At 38.9% G+C, this 17,793-nt stretch overlaps 2 protein-coding genes across 3 annotated transcripts; both read right to left on the reverse strand.

The window, feature by feature from the left end:
• Positions 1 to 5,510: 5,510 nt before the first annotated feature.
• On the reverse strand, positions 5,511 to 8,295 carry LOC111796652 (uncharacterized). The gene is made up of 3 exons (XM_023679369.2): positions 8,025 to 8,295; positions 6,138 to 6,343; positions 5,511 to 6,058 (listed from the first exon to the last, which is right to left on the reverse strand). Exons 1-3 carry the CDS (start codon positions 8,112 to 8,114, stop codon positions 5,800 to 5,802), a joined length of 555 nt encoding a protein of 184 aa, XP_023535137.1. The 5' UTR covers positions 8,115 to 8,295; the 3' UTR covers positions 5,511 to 5,799.
• A 2,583-nt stretch (positions 8,296 to 10,878) lies between these two features.
• Positions 10,879 to 17,450, reverse strand: LOC111796589 (COP1-interacting protein 7). Of its 2 annotated transcripts, XM_023679279.2 has the most exons (10): positions 16,892 to 17,450; positions 16,630 to 16,812; positions 16,435 to 16,535; positions 15,616 to 15,668; positions 15,465 to 15,520; positions 15,208 to 15,360; positions 13,915 to 14,135; positions 12,153 to 13,801; positions 11,776 to 12,076; positions 11,508 to 11,680 (listed from the first exon to the last, which is right to left on the reverse strand). In XM_023679279.2, the coding sequence occupies exons 1-10, from the start codon at positions 16,948 to 16,950 to the stop codon at positions 11,637 to 11,639; spliced, it is 2,820 nt and encodes a 939-aa protein (XP_023535047.2). In that variant the 5' UTR covers positions 16,951 to 17,450; the 3' UTR covers positions 11,508 to 11,636. The 2 variants fall into 2 exon arrangements, with proteins under 2 accessions (XP_023535046.2, XP_023535047.2); XM_023679278.2 differs by having other exon boundaries at positions 10,879 to 12,076; positions 16,892 to 17,449.
• Positions 17,451 to 17,793: the final 343 nt, after the last annotated feature.

Genomic DNA, 17,793 nt, shown 5'->3' on the forward strand with positions numbered 1-17,793 from the left:
CGAAAATCGAACTAACAGAAAATCAAACTAGTAAAGACCCTGAAATAGAAAATCGAACTAACAGAAAATAAAACTAGTAAAGACCCTGAAATCGAAAATCGAACTAGTAGAAACCCTAAAATCGAAAATTGAACTAGTAGAAACCCTAAAATCGAAAATCGAACTAACAGAAAATCAAACTAGTAAAGACCCTGAAATCGAAAATCAAACTAATAGAAACCCTAAAATCGAAAATTCAACTAACAGAAAATCAAACTAGTAGAGGCCCTAAAATCAAAAATCGAACTAGTAAAGACCCTGAAATCGAAAATCGAACTAACAGAAAATCAAACTAGTAAAGACCCTGAAATAGAAAATCGAACTAACAGAAAATCAAACTAGTAAAGACCCTAAAATCGAAAATCGAACTAGTAGAAACCCTAAAATCGAAAATCGAGCTAACAGAAAATCAAACTAGTAAAGACCCTGAAATCGAAAATCGAACTAGATGAAAAGGCAATGGGGATTAGGTGGGGAATTTGAGTAGAGTACAAACAAAAGGGGTTGTGGGGGTAGCAACAATGTTGTCCATACATAGAACAAAAGTCAAAAGCATTCAATTTGATTGGGTGATGTTTCAATCCCATCACATATTTTTTGTACCTTTTATCAAAAATAACAATTTTCATATATGGGAATCTTCAAGTTTCTTCATTTAAAAGTATTAGTGTTGATGTGGGTTTTATATATAATAAGGTTTTTTGAGCTTATAATAAAATTTTAGTCTATCTAGGTATTCGTTCGGGTAATCATTCGGGTAATGGTAGAGTATAATTCGTATTCATAATAGTTTACGATTCTCAGTTTGATTATTCTCTATTAGGGATGGTCATCTGTAACAGCCTAAGCTCACCGCTAGCAAGGGATCTCATAATCCACCCTCCTTGGAGGCTAGCGTCTTCACTGACACACCGCTCGATGTCTGGCTCTGATACCATTTGTAACAACCCAAGTTTATCGGTAGCAGATATTGTATGTTTTGGCCTGATACGTATCGTCGTCAGTGTCACAATTGTAAAATGAGTCTACTAAAGAGAGATTTTCACACCCTTCTAAAGAACATTATGTTCCCCTCCTCAACTTATTTGAGATCTCACATCGTCATTGTTCTATTTAATTCAACACTTGGTTGGAGGTAGCTCGATTATTCAACCGTAGACGTAGATAGTTCCCTTCATGCTAGGAATTTTTTAGTTTCTCCTTCTCGTATAGTTCTCGGTCCTACCATTCTAGTTCAAGAAAGCCGATAGACCTTTGAAGACAAGTACTTTCTACAATGGCTAACGTCAATAAGTAGTATCATGGAACTTGACTTCCCTACACTCTAGAGCATTATTGGTTACTCGTGCTTGAGTGTCCTTGCATCGCAGACATTTCATGGTACCTTTGTCTAGTCCAATTCAGTTCAGATGAAACATATCAAGACATTCTCTTATAAGTTGACGTATTATTATCTATCATCTTTGATGGTAGCATAACCTCCACGTCAGTGACTAATAAGATATTATTAACCATCGAAAATCTCTTAAAAGACATTATGGATAAAGTTGAAAAACATACACATGAAGTTGTCTTACCACACTAACACAACCAGAGCACCATTGTTGGTCTGGCTTCTGGTCTAGCGAATCCTCCTAACGGTTGCGTTTTTTAACCGACCCGAACAACATATGAATCCCTACGTATCACGTTCTTAGAGTTCTTGGGATTTGGAAGCACAGAACCCTAGGGTTTCTGGTCTTGATTAGTGTGACTATTTGGTGGAATTGGAGCAGCCTTTTATCCCTTACCTTTGCTCTCCATACCATTTTATTTTTAGCTCAAATGAATTGTTCATTCATATTCTACTTTTTCTCTGTTTTGTAATTACATTCCATGTATCACAAAATTAGGGTTTATAAATTTAGCCACTATTTTAGGTAATTGCTCGGGAAATTCGATCGATCCAATCCAATTCGAGCTATATAGGTTACGATTAGATTATTATGTTATAAGTAAAAATCCGTATGAATTAGGTCAGTTCATACGTCCATTAAAATTAGTTTCAGTTGAATGGAACGAAACATGAATTTATTCTTTCTCAGACCGCTCTTAAAAATAAAATTTTAATTATCTTAAATGTAATTTTAAAAATATATATATATTGAAATTTTCAAACCATTCCAACCCAAATATTTCATGAGCCGATTGAGTTCGGTTCATTATTTAATAAGAGTTTTTTTACTTGAAATTTTTTTACCATCCGAGTAATTGAGCAAATCCAAACAAATTTCTCAACCTGACCCATGAACATCGTTATATATATATATATATATATATATATTTGAACATATACGAGGAGAGCTCAATTGATTTCAAACTTGTCGCTTTAGCACATCAACATTTGTTAAAAAGTATTATTTTTAATTTCATAAAATATGTAAGGGTCAAAGGTCAATTTGACTTAGTCTTTTATGGAGATTAAAGGGGATCGGGAATAAATCCCGGCCCCAAACGTCTCTTGTCGGTAGACTATAAATATCCACAATATGTTATGTAAAAATCAGATCGGTGAATGAATGAAATTGAGATCTCGAATTGAGACGTTTTCCTTAGAAATTCGAGCATCAATTTTGCCATTTTTAAGTTTCAAGCAATTATTGTGGTAGAAGTGCATCCGAGCCATTCAATCAAGATCAAGTTAAATTGTGGAGTGACTCAATTTAGAACAAAATTCCAAATCTTGCCTAATTCTAGTCTTATCTCTTAGTTGATTCAAATTTCGTATGACGAGATGTTAATTACTTTCATTGGAAAGGGTTCTTGCTAAAACAAAGCTTGGATAGTTGGGCGGAGGATTAGAGTTGTCTTATTACAAAGTTTTAAACGTAAGTATTATAATTTCATGTAATATACTTTAATTTGAATTAATTTTTGGCGCAATATTTAGAAATATTAATCTATGGTTTAAATAAAATAATTCTATTGACGTTATCTTACTATGCTTTTTAATTATCTAATATAATTAACTAACAAATTAAGATTAATAATTAAATTTTTTATTTAAATATATTTCCAGATAAAAACCATTTGATTATCAATAAACCCTCGTGCCTTGATTCCTTACAGCCTGTAATTAGCATTAAAATATGAGAATAAAAAATTTACTTATTTATTTATTTATTTATTTATTTATTATTATGATTAGGTCAAGTCAAGCTTTCCATTTTCTATTTTTTATTTTCTCTATTTTCTTTTTAGACTTTTTTGGATTTTCTGTTCAAAATATATTTTTGTTTTGTTTTTTTAGTGAATTTATTCTAATTCAAATATTTATAAATGAGTTCTAAGACACAATAATTAGAGAAATATAATGACATTATTTGTCTATAAAATTTATAATTATAAAAATTAATTATTTAAAACTTGATTTAATTAGTTAATTAATTAATAAATTAAAAAAGCCAATTCAACTATAATTTAGTGTATTAATTATCATTTTAAATGTTCGATCTTTATCTATAATTATTTAAATTCAATATAAATAAATTAAATATATATTTTGTGTTCATGACACCTTGCATTAAAAAATGTTTTAAAAAGTCAAATGATGTTTTAAAAAGTCAAATGATAGTTGTTTAGCAGATTTTTTTTAGAAGGAAGATTCAAATTTCAATTAGATAGTTGTTAAAGGACTAAAATACAATTAAAACTAACTAACTTTTCGTTTTTGATATTTACGAGTGTTCGAGTTAGCTTGAACTTCTAATGGAATAATCATACGACGCATACAAAAGTTACTAAAATAGAAAAAAGCATCGGACTTGGTCTAAACCCGTTCGTCTAAGTCGCTTATTGTTTACAATCTCTGAACTCATGACATGGTATGAGATCCCACATCAATTGGAGGAGGGAACGAAACATTTCTTACCTATAAGGTTGCAGAAACCTCTCCCTAGTAGACACGTTGACGGTCATACGTAATAGGCCAAAGCAGACAATATCTACTCGTAGTGAGTTTAGGCTGTTATAAATTATACCAGAGCTAGACATCATGCAGTGTACTAATGAGGACGGTGGGTTCCAAAGAGGATGGATTGTGAGATCCCACGTCGATTGAAGAGGAGAACAAAGTATTCGGGTGTAGAAACCTCTCCCTAGTCCCTAGTAGATACGTTTTAAAACCGTGAAACTGACGGCGTTACATGACGGGCCAAAGCTTGGGTGATGTTCATAGAATTGAGTTTGCTAAATTCACAGCTGAGAAAGTTCGTCGGCCAGCTTCCCTGCCTCATTGTACTGAGACAATGCATCTTGTTCTCAACATCAGTCTCTTGTCCAAATTCAAAGAGCAAGAATCTGTCTCAGAGCCGCCCAAACCAATCATTTTCCAGAGCCCCATGATCTTAGGCTCTCTTTATAGCTACCCCCAAATGGTCACATTTCACAGTGCCTCATCACCTACCCAAGAAAACTACTGTTTATTTGCAGACCAAGTTGTAAGTAAATGCAGGAACTAAACTAAAGATCGACCAGGCGATCGACTTGGAACGACATGACTATGATTAAGATCAAGTCTGTCTGAAAGAATTACATTCAAACATGTTGATTTTTCAGCCAATGTTCTAACATTATTTCTACTTGAAAGACACTTTTGAAACAAACATGTAAAGTTTAGGGGTATATTTTGTAACTTAGAAAAGAAAATTTTGGTTCAGGCATTTTGTCAAACATGTGGTGTGCACACCCGCTACGCCCACAAGCAACCGCGTGAGAGAAACATGTTATTCGATTCAAAGCTGTCTAAATGTGCCCCTGCATTGTGTTCTTCAAGTTTTAAGCCAACCCCATTGAGCTGGTTTCAGCAAACAGAATTAAAAAGAAAAGGGCTTTAATTAAACAAGCATCACCTGCGTCCATGAATGGCCGGAACAATCAGCAAGTATGTCAACAGTTGTGTTGATGGGCGGGGCATGTTTTGACCATTGAATTTAAATACTCATTACCATATATCACGGTGATGTTTGTTTAAGGCGTGTTGTCTATGACCACATATCGAATGTCCTAATCATGTTTGTCTAAAACGTGTTGTCCATGGCCATATGCCTGTTCAAACCTCTTTTATATACTTTCATCTTAGATAGACTTTTACTACTTCATGTTGTGTCAATACCGAAGCGTATGATTGTTCACCAAAATCATGTCTACACCCCCAAAATGTACTATAGAGGATATGACTAGTCGTCAATTCTTCCCATCCAGGTTATATGTTATCAAAACCGTTATTGTTGCCTAATTACTTTTAGCATATAACATTGTTTTCATCATATTTCCTCGCTCACGTTTTCCAAAACGTTTCTCTCCAACGTAAATCGAGATTCGAGCATACGCCGATGCTATCTGCAAAGTCCAAATTTCTCAAGGCTGACGTGTTCGCTGGATTAGAACAAATGTCACACAATCGTGCAAAAGTAAGATTGTGACACTAGACAAGCCGAAGAGTATATGAATTCATTGCCACTGAGGTCTCACAAAAGATACAAATATTTATAGGAAGACAACCAATGTTTCTCTTATTGTCAATACAAATGTAACAATCCACCAAAAAGACAAGAAAAGCGCAGCAGCAATGGTTAAAATGGAGAGAAAACAAAGAACTTCACAGACTAAAAATTCTGATACTGATAATTCTTCCTAAACTAAAACCAGTAGTTGATATGCAAAACTATCTCGATATCGAACCGGGAGCATCGATCCTATTAAATTTGATTATACGTACACTCATTTGTAGGTTCCCATGCCAACGCCCGTTTCTCCGCCGTAGGGAAGGAAGCTTTCCCTCGCCTTCGAGTAGAACACATAGTAGAGTTCTGATACAATGGCATTAAGGAAAATGAAGGCTGCACCTGCACCGAAAACTCCCTTCCTCAAAGTTTGGCACGACGGAGGATTGTCACCAAACATCGTTCGGTACTTGGTGTGGTAGGCGTTCCTTATCGAACCCGCGAACAAGCAAACCTCGGCAATGAAGAAAAACACCCTGCAAGATTGTGTGTATTGGATTGGACCCTTTAGTTTGAACTTATGGAGTGAAGAAGCTCACAAATAGGTTCACTTACCAGCAGATTATGAATAGGATAATAGCCCATGCCCTCGAACCTCCAGGACTTAACGACTTCCCGCAACAAAAACATCGGCTAGCTACCATTATGAGGGCCTGGCTAGCCATGAGAAGTAGAAAAGCACCGACGCCATAGCCTGTCGAGATGTCGGAGTCATACACACAATAGTTGTAATTCTTTTCACTATCTGGTACAACGTTGGCCTGTTATCAAACGATAAATACACGATGCATTATCAGCGGAAATGCATCAAATCCTATGCTAGTATATCATATAGACATTAGAAATCAGCTAAAACCAACTCGTCGATCTTCGAAGTAACGAAGAAACCAAAAGAGTACAGAACGAAACCAGTTATTGAGTATGCGTTGGATACAACTTATTAGTAAGATTAGATTCATAGCAATATGAATGAATGAATGAGTGATGGTGGAAACACATGAGAACAGTTACCTTAATTTTACCATTGTCTAGATCAAAAGTAAACGCCTCGACCATTTTGAAGTAACGTGCTTAGTAGTCAGAAACAGAGAAATATATGGAAGTCCCCTTTGTTCCACATCGACTACTTAAGGAGTTGATCGTGGGTTTATAAGTAAGGAATACATCTACATTGGTATGAGGCCGTGTGAGGAAACCAAAAGCAAAGCCATAAGAGCTTATGCTCAAAGTGAACAATATCATACCATTGTGGAGAGTCGTGATTCCTAACATGGTATCAACGTCATGCCCTTAACTTAGCCATGTCAATAGAATCCTCAAATGTCGAACAAGGAAATTGTGAGCCTTGAAGGTGTAGTCAAAAGTGATTCAAGTGTCGAGCAAAGAGTGTATTTTGTTCGAGTGCTCTAGAGAAGGAGTCGAGCTTCGATCCAGGGGAGGCTGTTCGAAGGCTCCATAGATATCAGGGGAGGCTCATGGTGTGCTTTGTTCGAGAGGAGGATTGTTGGGAGAGGAATCCCACATCGGCTAATTAAGAAATTAACCATGGATTTATAAGCAAGGAATACATCTCCATTGATACGAGGCCTTTTGGGGAAACTAAAAGTAAAGCCATAAGAGCCTATGCTCAAAGTGGACAATATCATACCATTGTAGAGAGTCGTAATTCCTAACATGTTATCGGAGTTATACCCTTAATTGTAGAACAAAGCAGTTATGAGCCTCGAAGGTGTACTCAAAAGTGACTCAAGTGTCGAGAAAGGGTGTAGTTTGTTCGAGGACTCCAGAGAAGGAGTCGAGCTTCAATTCAAAGGAGGTTGTTCGAGGGCTCCATAGGCCTCAGGGAAGGCTCTATGATGTGCTTTGTTCGAGGGGAGGATTGTCAGGAGAGGAGTCCCGCATCAGTTAATTAAGGGATTGATCATGGGCTTATACTCAAAATAGACAATATCATACCATTACGGAGAGTCGTGATTCCTAACACCCTTCTACTTCAGTTCATAACAGCTCAGAATTGCATTTTAGAAAAGCCAAGTACAGTCACTATTGTTAGTATGCTCTAAATCATGAACATCTCAACAATTTTCAAACCAAGAACAACTTAATCCAATATCCATTATCAATTTCCATCCTGCTTTTTAACTACTAAAGCCCTAATTTATGAACCCTAATGGATGAACTGATACCACAAATTTGAAGCAGAAAAGCCAATAAATCGTTGTTTGGTGACCAAGAACAACCCAGAAAAGGAAAGATTCTTGGTTCATCCATTCTCGATTTCACAATGCCGATTTCATCAAATCCAAAACGACCCACAAACAGAATCACAGAAACGAAACAGACCCAGAAATCAAAGAACCCCAAACCGACAAAAATTGCAGTAAAAAGCACAAAAGAAAGCGACAATGAATGGAAGAGATAGAGAGAAGGACTGAAGCTTACAGTGCTTCTTCTTTGCTCAGCGGCAACGGCCAGGCCAAAAGCAATAACATCGAGTACAATAACTATAATCAGAACCAATTTGGACGCCATTGATGGACAAAATACACTGCTTCAGAGCTTTTTTGATCTGCCCTGTTACTTGTTTCTACTCAATTCTTGAGCAGATTCAGTAATGTTCTGTGTCTCTCTGTGTCTCTTCTTGTTGGGGTTTATAAGAGGAACAGAGAAACAAGCTTTGCTCTGATGAAAACAGAGTGAAAAAGAAAAGAAATTAGAAAGAGAAAATAACGTCTCAACATCTTGCCAGTAGCTTGCACAAATCCCCATTATACCCATAGTATATTGTCTGAATTTCTGATAATTTAAATTAAAAAAAAAAAAAAAAAAAAAAAAACTCAGCTATCACGTGTTACGTCATACCTCCCGTGAGTAAAGTAGAGATGTCTACTTTACCTGCGTAACGTCCGGCCCTATAGATACTTGCTCCAAATGAGAAGGAGATTCTCTATTTAGATGGAGACTGAGAAGGGGGTGAAACATTTTAGCTATGTTCCATAAATGGAGCTGGTGTCACAATCATACTTTTGATGGCAGCGAACTTGAGATTATGCGACACTCACTTCCCAGCAACCCAACAAGTGAGCTAAGCCAATTCGTTCTTGCGTCGCCTACGAGCAAGCGACGTATGCTCGAGCCTTTTGCTCCAGTTTAAGAAGAAAGTTTTAGAAAACGGGGTAGAGAAATTTTGAAAGATTAAAATTGGTGTTATATGTGATGCAAGCAAAGAGGCAACAACAACGGCTTACAATATATAACTATCGGGTAGGGGATATGACTCGTCTCCATCTCCACCCAGCCCCAATTTTAAATAATTATATTTTGAACAAATATATAAATATACATCTTTTTTAGCTACATTAAAAAAAAATAGTGAATTTTGATACTATTATAATATTTAAATTAAAGAAATTTCTTTCCTTATTAAATATATTGATTTATTAATTTATTAATTTTTTTTTAATAAATATTATATTAAAAAATAAAAACTTTAAAATAAGAAAAAAAATTAAATAAAAATTATCTACAAAGAATCTAATCCCGTAAAAATAAATGAAGAATTTTATAGAAATAGAGAATGAAATAAGTAACGGGGATGGGGACGGGGACAGGGACGGAGAAAGCTTTCCCATCTCCGCCTTGCCTCGTAAATATCTCAACCCATGAATTTAACATCATAAAAATAAAAAAAATTAAAAAAAAAACTTAAAATAAAAGCAAGAAATTAAAAAATATATATATATATATATTTAAATTTTATATAAAAGGGTAAAATGGGGATTTGAGAAAGAATTAGATGCCTCACCTGACTGTCGGTGGGGGAAATTGTGTATAAGAGAAGGAAAGAAGTAGCAGATGCTTCCAGAACAATTAAAGCCCACCAACTTTCTTTATTTCCAATTATGTCCTCCAGGAAAAACAAATCCAACGGCTGATCTGACTCCTTTTCTTGATCCAATCAACGGTTGGGATTTCAAGACAGCAGTATAACGAAGTTTGGTTGTCCTTCATTGTCTTTTTAATTGTTTTTGAGTTGAGGTGACAATTGTCAATATTATACAGTCTGTACACAGATCACTTATACTCATTATCCAATCAGAGGATGCCATGTCATCATATTTGTAAAAAACCATGTGGGCCCAGACATGTCTAGATCTAGATTCTTGGAGTTGATCTTTGTTCCAATTTATAATCTCAATTACTTTAGTTCATCCCTCAATGTTTGAATTAAATATATATATATATATATATATTAACGTATAAATATCTACTTTCGTATTCAAATATTTATTAAGTTACGAATTTAGTATGCATCGTTTACCATCTCAAAAATAATGAACCCGACAGTTGATCTAACTTACACTGGCGAGTGAACACTCTCATGTTCAAAAGGGAGATTGTCGTGTCGATAAGATATATATATGGTCCTCTCATCTTTTGAAAGGAGTCGTGTTTATATTATCCAAGAATCCGACCAACATAAGCAACCAAAACCATAAAAAGTTGGGTTGTGTTAGATTTTTTCTTTTTCGGTTTAGGTTAGGTTGAATTTTTAGCGCTTGGAAATATAGGTTGACTGCTGAGTGTCACAATCGCACTCTAGATGGCAGCGGACTTGCGATTGTGCGACACTCACTTTTCAACGACAAGTTAGCTAAGCCAATTCGTTCTTGCATCGCATACGGCTAAGCAACGTATGTTCGAGCATTTGGCCTCGGTTTAAGAGAAGGTTTTAGAAAACGAGGGCAGAGAGAGATTTTTGAAAGAGACGTTATATAAGCAAGCAAGAGAGAAACAACAACGGCTCATAGTATATAACTTTGGGTAGAGAGAAATTGACAACTAGATGTCTGGCAAGCCTAGACATGATTTTTCCGATATCCCCTATAGTACATTCTAAGGCATTTCATGTCTGGCAAGCCTAGATATGATTTTTCCGAAACGTTTGGCTTGTCATGGCTGGCTTGTCATGGGCATACAGCCATGGATATTCTAAGGCATTTCATGTCTGGCAAGCCTAGACATGATTTTTCCGAAACGTTTGGCTTGTCATGGGCATACAGCCATGGATAACATGCCTTGGATGAGCATGACCGTGACACTGAGTCCACTCTGGCTCAGCTGCACCACCTAGGGTACGAGTTTATCTTTTGTCATTTTTCATCAATGTTGGCCCAGTCGAGGCTTGTCTATGCCCAATCCCAGTGGACAAACCTTCGAGCCAATCTGCCGCTAGCTCTATAATCTAACCATCCTCCCTAGTCCCATCAAGCTCAAAACCGAAAATTCCCGTGGCTTGTAAATTATTGGTACTTGAAATTTTAATTATTAACGTAACATTACACTGTATTAACATTATACAAACGGAACGAATAAGCATTGCCTTTTACAGCTCTCTCTTGAAGCAAAAAAATGAAACAATATAAGTTAAAACACCAATCCAAACATGGCAGCATCATCCATGGCCTTATTAAGAACAAGGATCATCTACTAGCTTCATCTCACTCATCACTCACCTATTATCTGCACAACAATCAAACAATCTCAACAAATAACTCAAGACAATCATCCGCTAGCACGGAATCCAATTAACCAGAGAATAAACCGATGGAGGATCAATCCATGGACGTGTTTCGGGTTTTACGTCCGAAAAAGAGTAGCTTTCTGAACCCTTTAGGTGCTTTGGGAGAGTTTTCATCACTCATCCATTTCTTCCTCGAGTGTGTCGTATACTCCGAGATCATGTCGTTCGTCGAGGGAGGAGGAGTCGAGGTTTCAATCTCGATCTCAGAAGTCTCGGGTGTGGCTGCAATATGATCAGCTACACCATTTTCTCCGGTGTTCATAGCTGAAGGGTCTAAGGCTTTATTGGACAAGACCACTAAATCAGTATGTTCTTCAATTGGCACAGACAAAACCTTGTCGTTTGAATTACTAAGAAAAGTTTCATCATTTTTCTCCACTGAATGGGTAGTGTGTAGCTCCTTAACATCTTCCATATCGTCATCGACATTGTCGATCAGTTGAGTTGCATTTGGTATCGGTATCGTCGACTCAGCTGGCAATGCTGCTTCGTCGTTCTTGCCATCCGTTGTTGTCTGACCATAAGAATCAGAAGAAAGTGCCTTACTCAATTTCTTGTGCCCGTTTTTTAAATTGGAAGGTTTTACTTTGTTCGAGATAAGGTTCTTACTGTCGGTTTTCGGGAGCTTTCCTGATGAGATCGTCTTTTTTTGTTGACCTGATGGCGATCGAGTTGCAGACAACTTCTGAGGTGTACGAGCCATTGCAAGGCGATCTATGGTCGAACTCCTAAGTACAGGCTTAGGTGACTTCTTATCTTCTTGAACCAGGGATTGGCTTTTTGGCTTCTCAATCTTAGACACACCAGGCTTAGAACTCACACTACCAAATTTACTCGACGCGCTCCGGTCAGCGATTCTTTTCTGTCGCTGAATCGCCAGTTCTTCCAGTCTCTTTCTCGTCTCTTCTTCCTGTAACACGAAGAAGAAAAAGAGCTTATGAACTGTAGTGTATGTATTTTTGAGATTGAATTCATAATCAAAATACCTTCTCGAATTTGCTCTTATGAACTATAGTTCTGCTACCAGAAACTGGTTTTCTTGTTCTTGATTGAACAAGAGATCCTCCCAAACCTTTGGATCTTGTTTCTTTACTTGAAACTTTGCTACCAGATTCTTTGTTTTTGTTGCTCTTTTCCAAACCAGGTGACTCGTGATCGTCAACGCGGTCGGGTCCAATATCATTGTGTTTACCATTGGCTATGGTCGAAAAGTTATTTTCATAGTCCATTTCAGGTGTCCAAGATGCTACGGTCTGCTCTATAGCTATGTCTCGATCGAGCATCATGTAAAGGTCATCTGGTTCATTGACACCAAAAGTTGCAGGCTTATCATCTCGTGAGGTTTCTTGTTCGGCATCCCCAATAATGTCCGATACCATGCTTATGTCTCGTCTCGATTGAAAGTTGGATTGGTTGTCTACTAATGGTCGAGACTGAATCATGAAAGAGTCATCAGCCAAAACATCTTTTTTGTGTTTCTCTGCATAGAGATGTTCTTGAGCTGATGAAGAGAAGTCGGTGTCGTAAACTCCGGGACCGATGTTGTGATACTGATTGTTGGATTTATCAGCTGGATTGCTGACAAACCAATCACCATCTCTTTGATTTTTCATTCTCGAAGACACGTTGGTAAGATCGGACGTCATGGAATGTGCATCGTTCCTCGATTCTCTGCCTCTTTGTGAAAATAATAGCTCTTCATATGTGCTTTCTCTCCTGTTAATTGGGTTGGCAACAACATCACCAGCTTCAAAGTTTTCAATATGTGTTCTTCCTTCATTAGCTGAGTTCCTGTCTGTCATGATGAAAGAATCACTTGAAACATCACGCTGTCTTGGTGCTTTCTCTGATTCTGTAAAATGGATGTCTTGATTCTGAATCGAAGGCAGTTTGTCCGAGTTATCGGGCTCGTTTTCTCGCATAATAAGACTCTGGAAAGCATCCCATGGGCTACTGATCTTTTCTCCCTCGGAATTGTTCGACACCCGGTTAGTCTCCTGTCCTGCAGAATCATTTAAGTCATCAGCATTGCCATAGCCATTCTGTTTCTTTTGGCGTCGACTCGTTGGTTTATGTCTTCTCTCCAACGTCCCGACCGCATCCTCTACCTGCTGTTTGATGGAATCCCCATCAATAAACTCACCCTCATCAGATGAATCATCCTCTGAGTGGCTGCCCTTTTCACCATTCTTCTTTGAGGTTATGTAATTGATATTTCGAATAACAACCGTTCGTGAGGACTTCTTTCCATGCCGTTTCTTACGTATCTTCTCGTCATCGGAGTGTTCATCTGATTCACTATCAACACTGGATTCACTTGACTCAGTAGTTCCTTCTTGTTCTGAAGTTCTGGGAACCTCCTTATGTGAAAGTTTCTTCTTGTTCTTATGAGATTTAGAACTCCTACGACCATTCGGTTCTCGATCAAAAACAAGACTCGAGTCATCGGCATTTGATCGCCACTGCATATTCCCTGGGTAATATGGTGGTGGCATCTGCATTCCGGGCAAGAGATATCCTTGATATGGACCATGAAAGTTGTGCATATACTGAGGAAGATGATTCGGCCATCCCATTGGCATTTGAGCTTTCCCATTCAACGATGGCATTTGCGCCGATTTTGGAAGGCTACCGTCTGCTTATATTCCGACCATATGAACTTAGATCGATCAGAGATCGGTTTACATAAGAAAGTAGTTCAAACCCAGACAGCCCATAGTATATATGTAAATCAAAGCATTGGCATACCTTGATTGTTATCCAAACTTCCTTGACTTGCAGTCGAATCCGATCTTGGTGCTTGAGCATTGACGTTAGTTTCGTTGTCTTCACCGGCTAGTACGATACCGGAAGTTTCCGAGTAAGGAAATGCTGGCTGGGAGAATGCCTGCATAGCTGCTATTTCGTCTATCCAGTGTTTATCTTCATTCTTTTGCTTGCATAAGTCCATAAAGTTTATACATGCTTCCCTAAATCAACAAAATTATAGTGCTTTATGCTTTATCTAATATTTAAACGAACACTCTCTCAGAAAAGGAAAACCAAAGTCATGAATGAGGAAATAAAGAGATGTTTATCGATAATAGACCGAATCTCGAGTGCATGTTGTCAAGAAACAACGATCCGTCTTTCTAAGGAGTAAAACAAGAAGGTACTATCTATGTGAGATCCCACATTGATCGGGTAGGAGAACGAAACATTCTTTACAAGGGTGTGGAAATCTCTCCCTAGTAACCTTGAGGGGAAGTCCGAAAGGGAAAGCCAAAGAGGACAATATTTGTTAACGGTGGACTTGGGCTGTTACAAATAGTATCAGAGTCAGACACCAGGTGGTGTGCCAGCGAGGAGGCTGAGCCCTAAAAGTGGGTGGACACGAGGCGGTGTGTCAACAAGGAGGCTGAGCCCTGAAGGGGTGTGGACACGAGGCGGTGTGCCAGCAAGGAGGCTGAGCCCCAAAGGGAGTGGACACGAGACCGTGTGCCAACAAGGAGGCTGAGCCCCAAAGGGAGTGGACACGAGGCGGTGTGCCAACAAAGAGGCTGAGCCCCAAAGGGAGTGGACACGAGGGGTGTGCCAACAAAGAGGCTGAGCCCCAAAGGGAGTGGACACAAGGCGGTGTGCCAACAAAGAGACTGAGCCCCAAAGGGAGTGGACACGAGGCAGTGTGCTAGCAAAGAGGCTGAGCCCCAAAGGGAGTGGACACGAGGCAGTGTGCCAGCAAGGACACTGGGCCCTGAAGGGGGTAGATGGGGGGTCCCACATCGATTGGAGAAGGGAACAAGTGTTAGCGAGAACGCTGGCTCCGAAAGAGGTGGATTATGAGATCCCACATCGGTTCGGGAGGAGAACAAAACGTTTTTTATAAGGATGTGGAAATCTCTCCCTAGCATACGAGTTTTAAAAGTCTCGAGGAGAAGCCAATATCTACTAGCGGTGGGCTTAAGCCGTTACAATCTATGTGAAACCGTCAATAACTTCAAAGCTAACAACAAGAGAGAAATGCCACAAACCAATCACACCAATAAATGCCAGAATTCATACCTCAAACGTGAAGCTCCAAAAGCATCAGCAAAAGATATAAGATCATCAATATGATCCAGCTCATATCCTGTGACTAAAGCACGGGCATAAGCCATTGCTTGCTCTTTATGCAGCACTGCTTTTCGAGTCTCTAGAACACGCTGAAGGCAGACCCTGTAGATTACCCATTACTGAAAAATCAGTGCATTAGACAATATGCTATACTAAATCTAACAGATATACTAATTAGCCAAGAGTAATATGAATGCTGATATTACTTGGGATTCTCCTTCGATGCAGCATCGTCGTTATATTCATCCGAATCGCCCTTCACCTGTTTGCCCCATCACAATAAAAGATCCAACATCACTGCATGAACATCCACAAGACATTGCATCTCCAGGGAATGACAAAAACAAACCGACTTACCCTCGAGGTGGGGCTAGATCTTTTCGAGTTCCAATCAGCAGCCATCGTGTTTCCTGTAAATTGCACGTTAAACACCCTTAGATGCATCAAGCATGGTAATTGTGAGATCTCACATCAGTTGGGGAGGAGAACGAAGCATTCTTTATAAGAATGTGGAAACCTCTCCCTATTAAAAACCTTGAGGGGATGCCCGAAAGAGAAAGTCCAAAGAGAACAATATCCGTTACCGGTGAGCTTGGGCTGTTACAAATGGTATCAAAGCCAGACACCAGACGATGTGTTAGAAAGGAGGCTGAGCCCCAAAGAGGGTGGATACGAGGCGGTGTACCAACAAGGACATTGAGCCTCGAAAGGGGGTGGGGATTGGGGGGCTTGGGCTGTTACAAATGGTATAAGAGTCAGACATCGAGCAATGTGCCAACGAGGAGGTTGAGCCCCAAAGAGGGTGGACACAAGGCGGTATGTCAGCAAGGACGCTAGGCCTTGAAGGGAGGTGGATTGGGGGGTACCACATTGATTGGAGAAGGGAAGGAGTGTCAGCGAGGACGCTGGACCCCAAAGAAGGGGTGGATTGTGAGATCTCACATCGGTTGGGGAGTAGAACGAAACATTCTTTATAAGGGTGTGAAAACCTCTCCCTAGCAAACGCGTTTTAGAAACCTTGACGGGAAGTGCGAGAGGGAAAGCCCAAAGAGAACCATACTAAAGTGAATGCATCCCAAAAACTCGGAGAACATATCAATAGCTCTAGTTATCAAAGCATCATATCATATTTGCCAAGAACAAGCTTATTGCAGTACCAATTGTTCTATTCATTACCTTGTGCATCTGTGGACATAGAACTCTCAATCTGCACAATCTCCTTCTCTGTAGTAACAAATCTCTCAAGAACTTCAGGCGTGCTAACAAATCTCACAAATCTATATCAACAAATCCCCAAAAGAGTAACAATTACGCAAATGACAAACCAGCAAAAGCTTAGATCCAGAATACCATAAGAGAAGAACAAATGACCTCTGAAGAGTGCCCTTAGTGAACCAAGAAGCGTTTGATCCTGCAACAGGGCGAAGAGTAATGGAATAACCCCCCTTGGAAATCTGATCCTTAGCACATTTGAGGTGGGAGATAAACGGCTGAAGAAGCCCAGATGCCAGTTTCTCAGTCGCACCTCCAATGCCGGAGATAACCAGATCACATCTTAAACAAACACACAAACAACATCAGGACAAAACCCAGAAACACAAACAATTAATCTCAAAACCCCAGAAAAACTAACCTGGTTCTGGTCGGAGTGAGCTGAAACAGAGCATGATCCAGACGGGTGCGAGGATCCATGAAACCCAAATCACAGAAAAAAGGCGAAAATCAAGAGAGATAGATAATTTCACAAATGGGTCATAGCCTCAACAGCCGATTCATTGGATCGAAGGCTCCAAAGAGTAGGCGCTCGTTGCACATGGGACAGTGAGTGAAGAGTTCAGAGAATGAGAAGAAGAGGGATTTGTTTAGAACATTATTGAAAAACGTGGGTCCATATGAAATTGCCGACAAATTCGTATTTCTTCACTCACCCATAAAAAATCCCCATTAGAATTGTCGATGATTTCAGAAAAAAACAGAAATGGCGATGGTGGGGCTAACAGAGCCAGAGGGGAAATTGGAAAAGGAAGCTTTATTGAAGTGTTCTTGTTTTCGTTCCTTCATTGTCATTTTCACAGCAAGATACAGAGAGAAAGAAGAGTGAAGAAATGGCCAAAGAATAATCCAACCATCAACCACAGGCTTAGATTTTTCAAGGCTTTCACCAGAGCTTGCGATGAAGACGATCGTGGTTGTTGGTGTTCTTTTGTTCGTCCATGAATTTGTAGAAAAATGGTGGGTAGGATTGAATTAGATTGTAGCATTATTTTCCAGTGTTTGGAGGTTGACCCAACAAAAAAAAAAAAAACGTAAAGTTGGGTAATCAATGTTGATTGGGTTATTTTGTAATGGCCCAGATCCACAGATATTGTCCTCTTTGGACTTACCCAGATCCACCGCTACCAGATATTATCCTCTTTGGGCTTATCCAGATCCATCGCCAGCCGATATTGTCCTCTTTGAGTTTACCCAGATCCATTGCTAACAGATATTATCCTCTTTGGGCTTACCCAGATCCACCGCTAGCAGATATTGTCC

This window comes from Cucurbita pepo, chromosome 6, assembly GCF_057944985.1.
Source record: "Cucurbita pepo subsp. pepo isolate OVF chromosome 6, ASM5794498v1, whole genome shotgun sequence".
Taxonomy (NCBI): domain Eukaryota; kingdom Viridiplantae; phylum Streptophyta; class Magnoliopsida; order Cucurbitales; family Cucurbitaceae; genus Cucurbita; species Cucurbita pepo.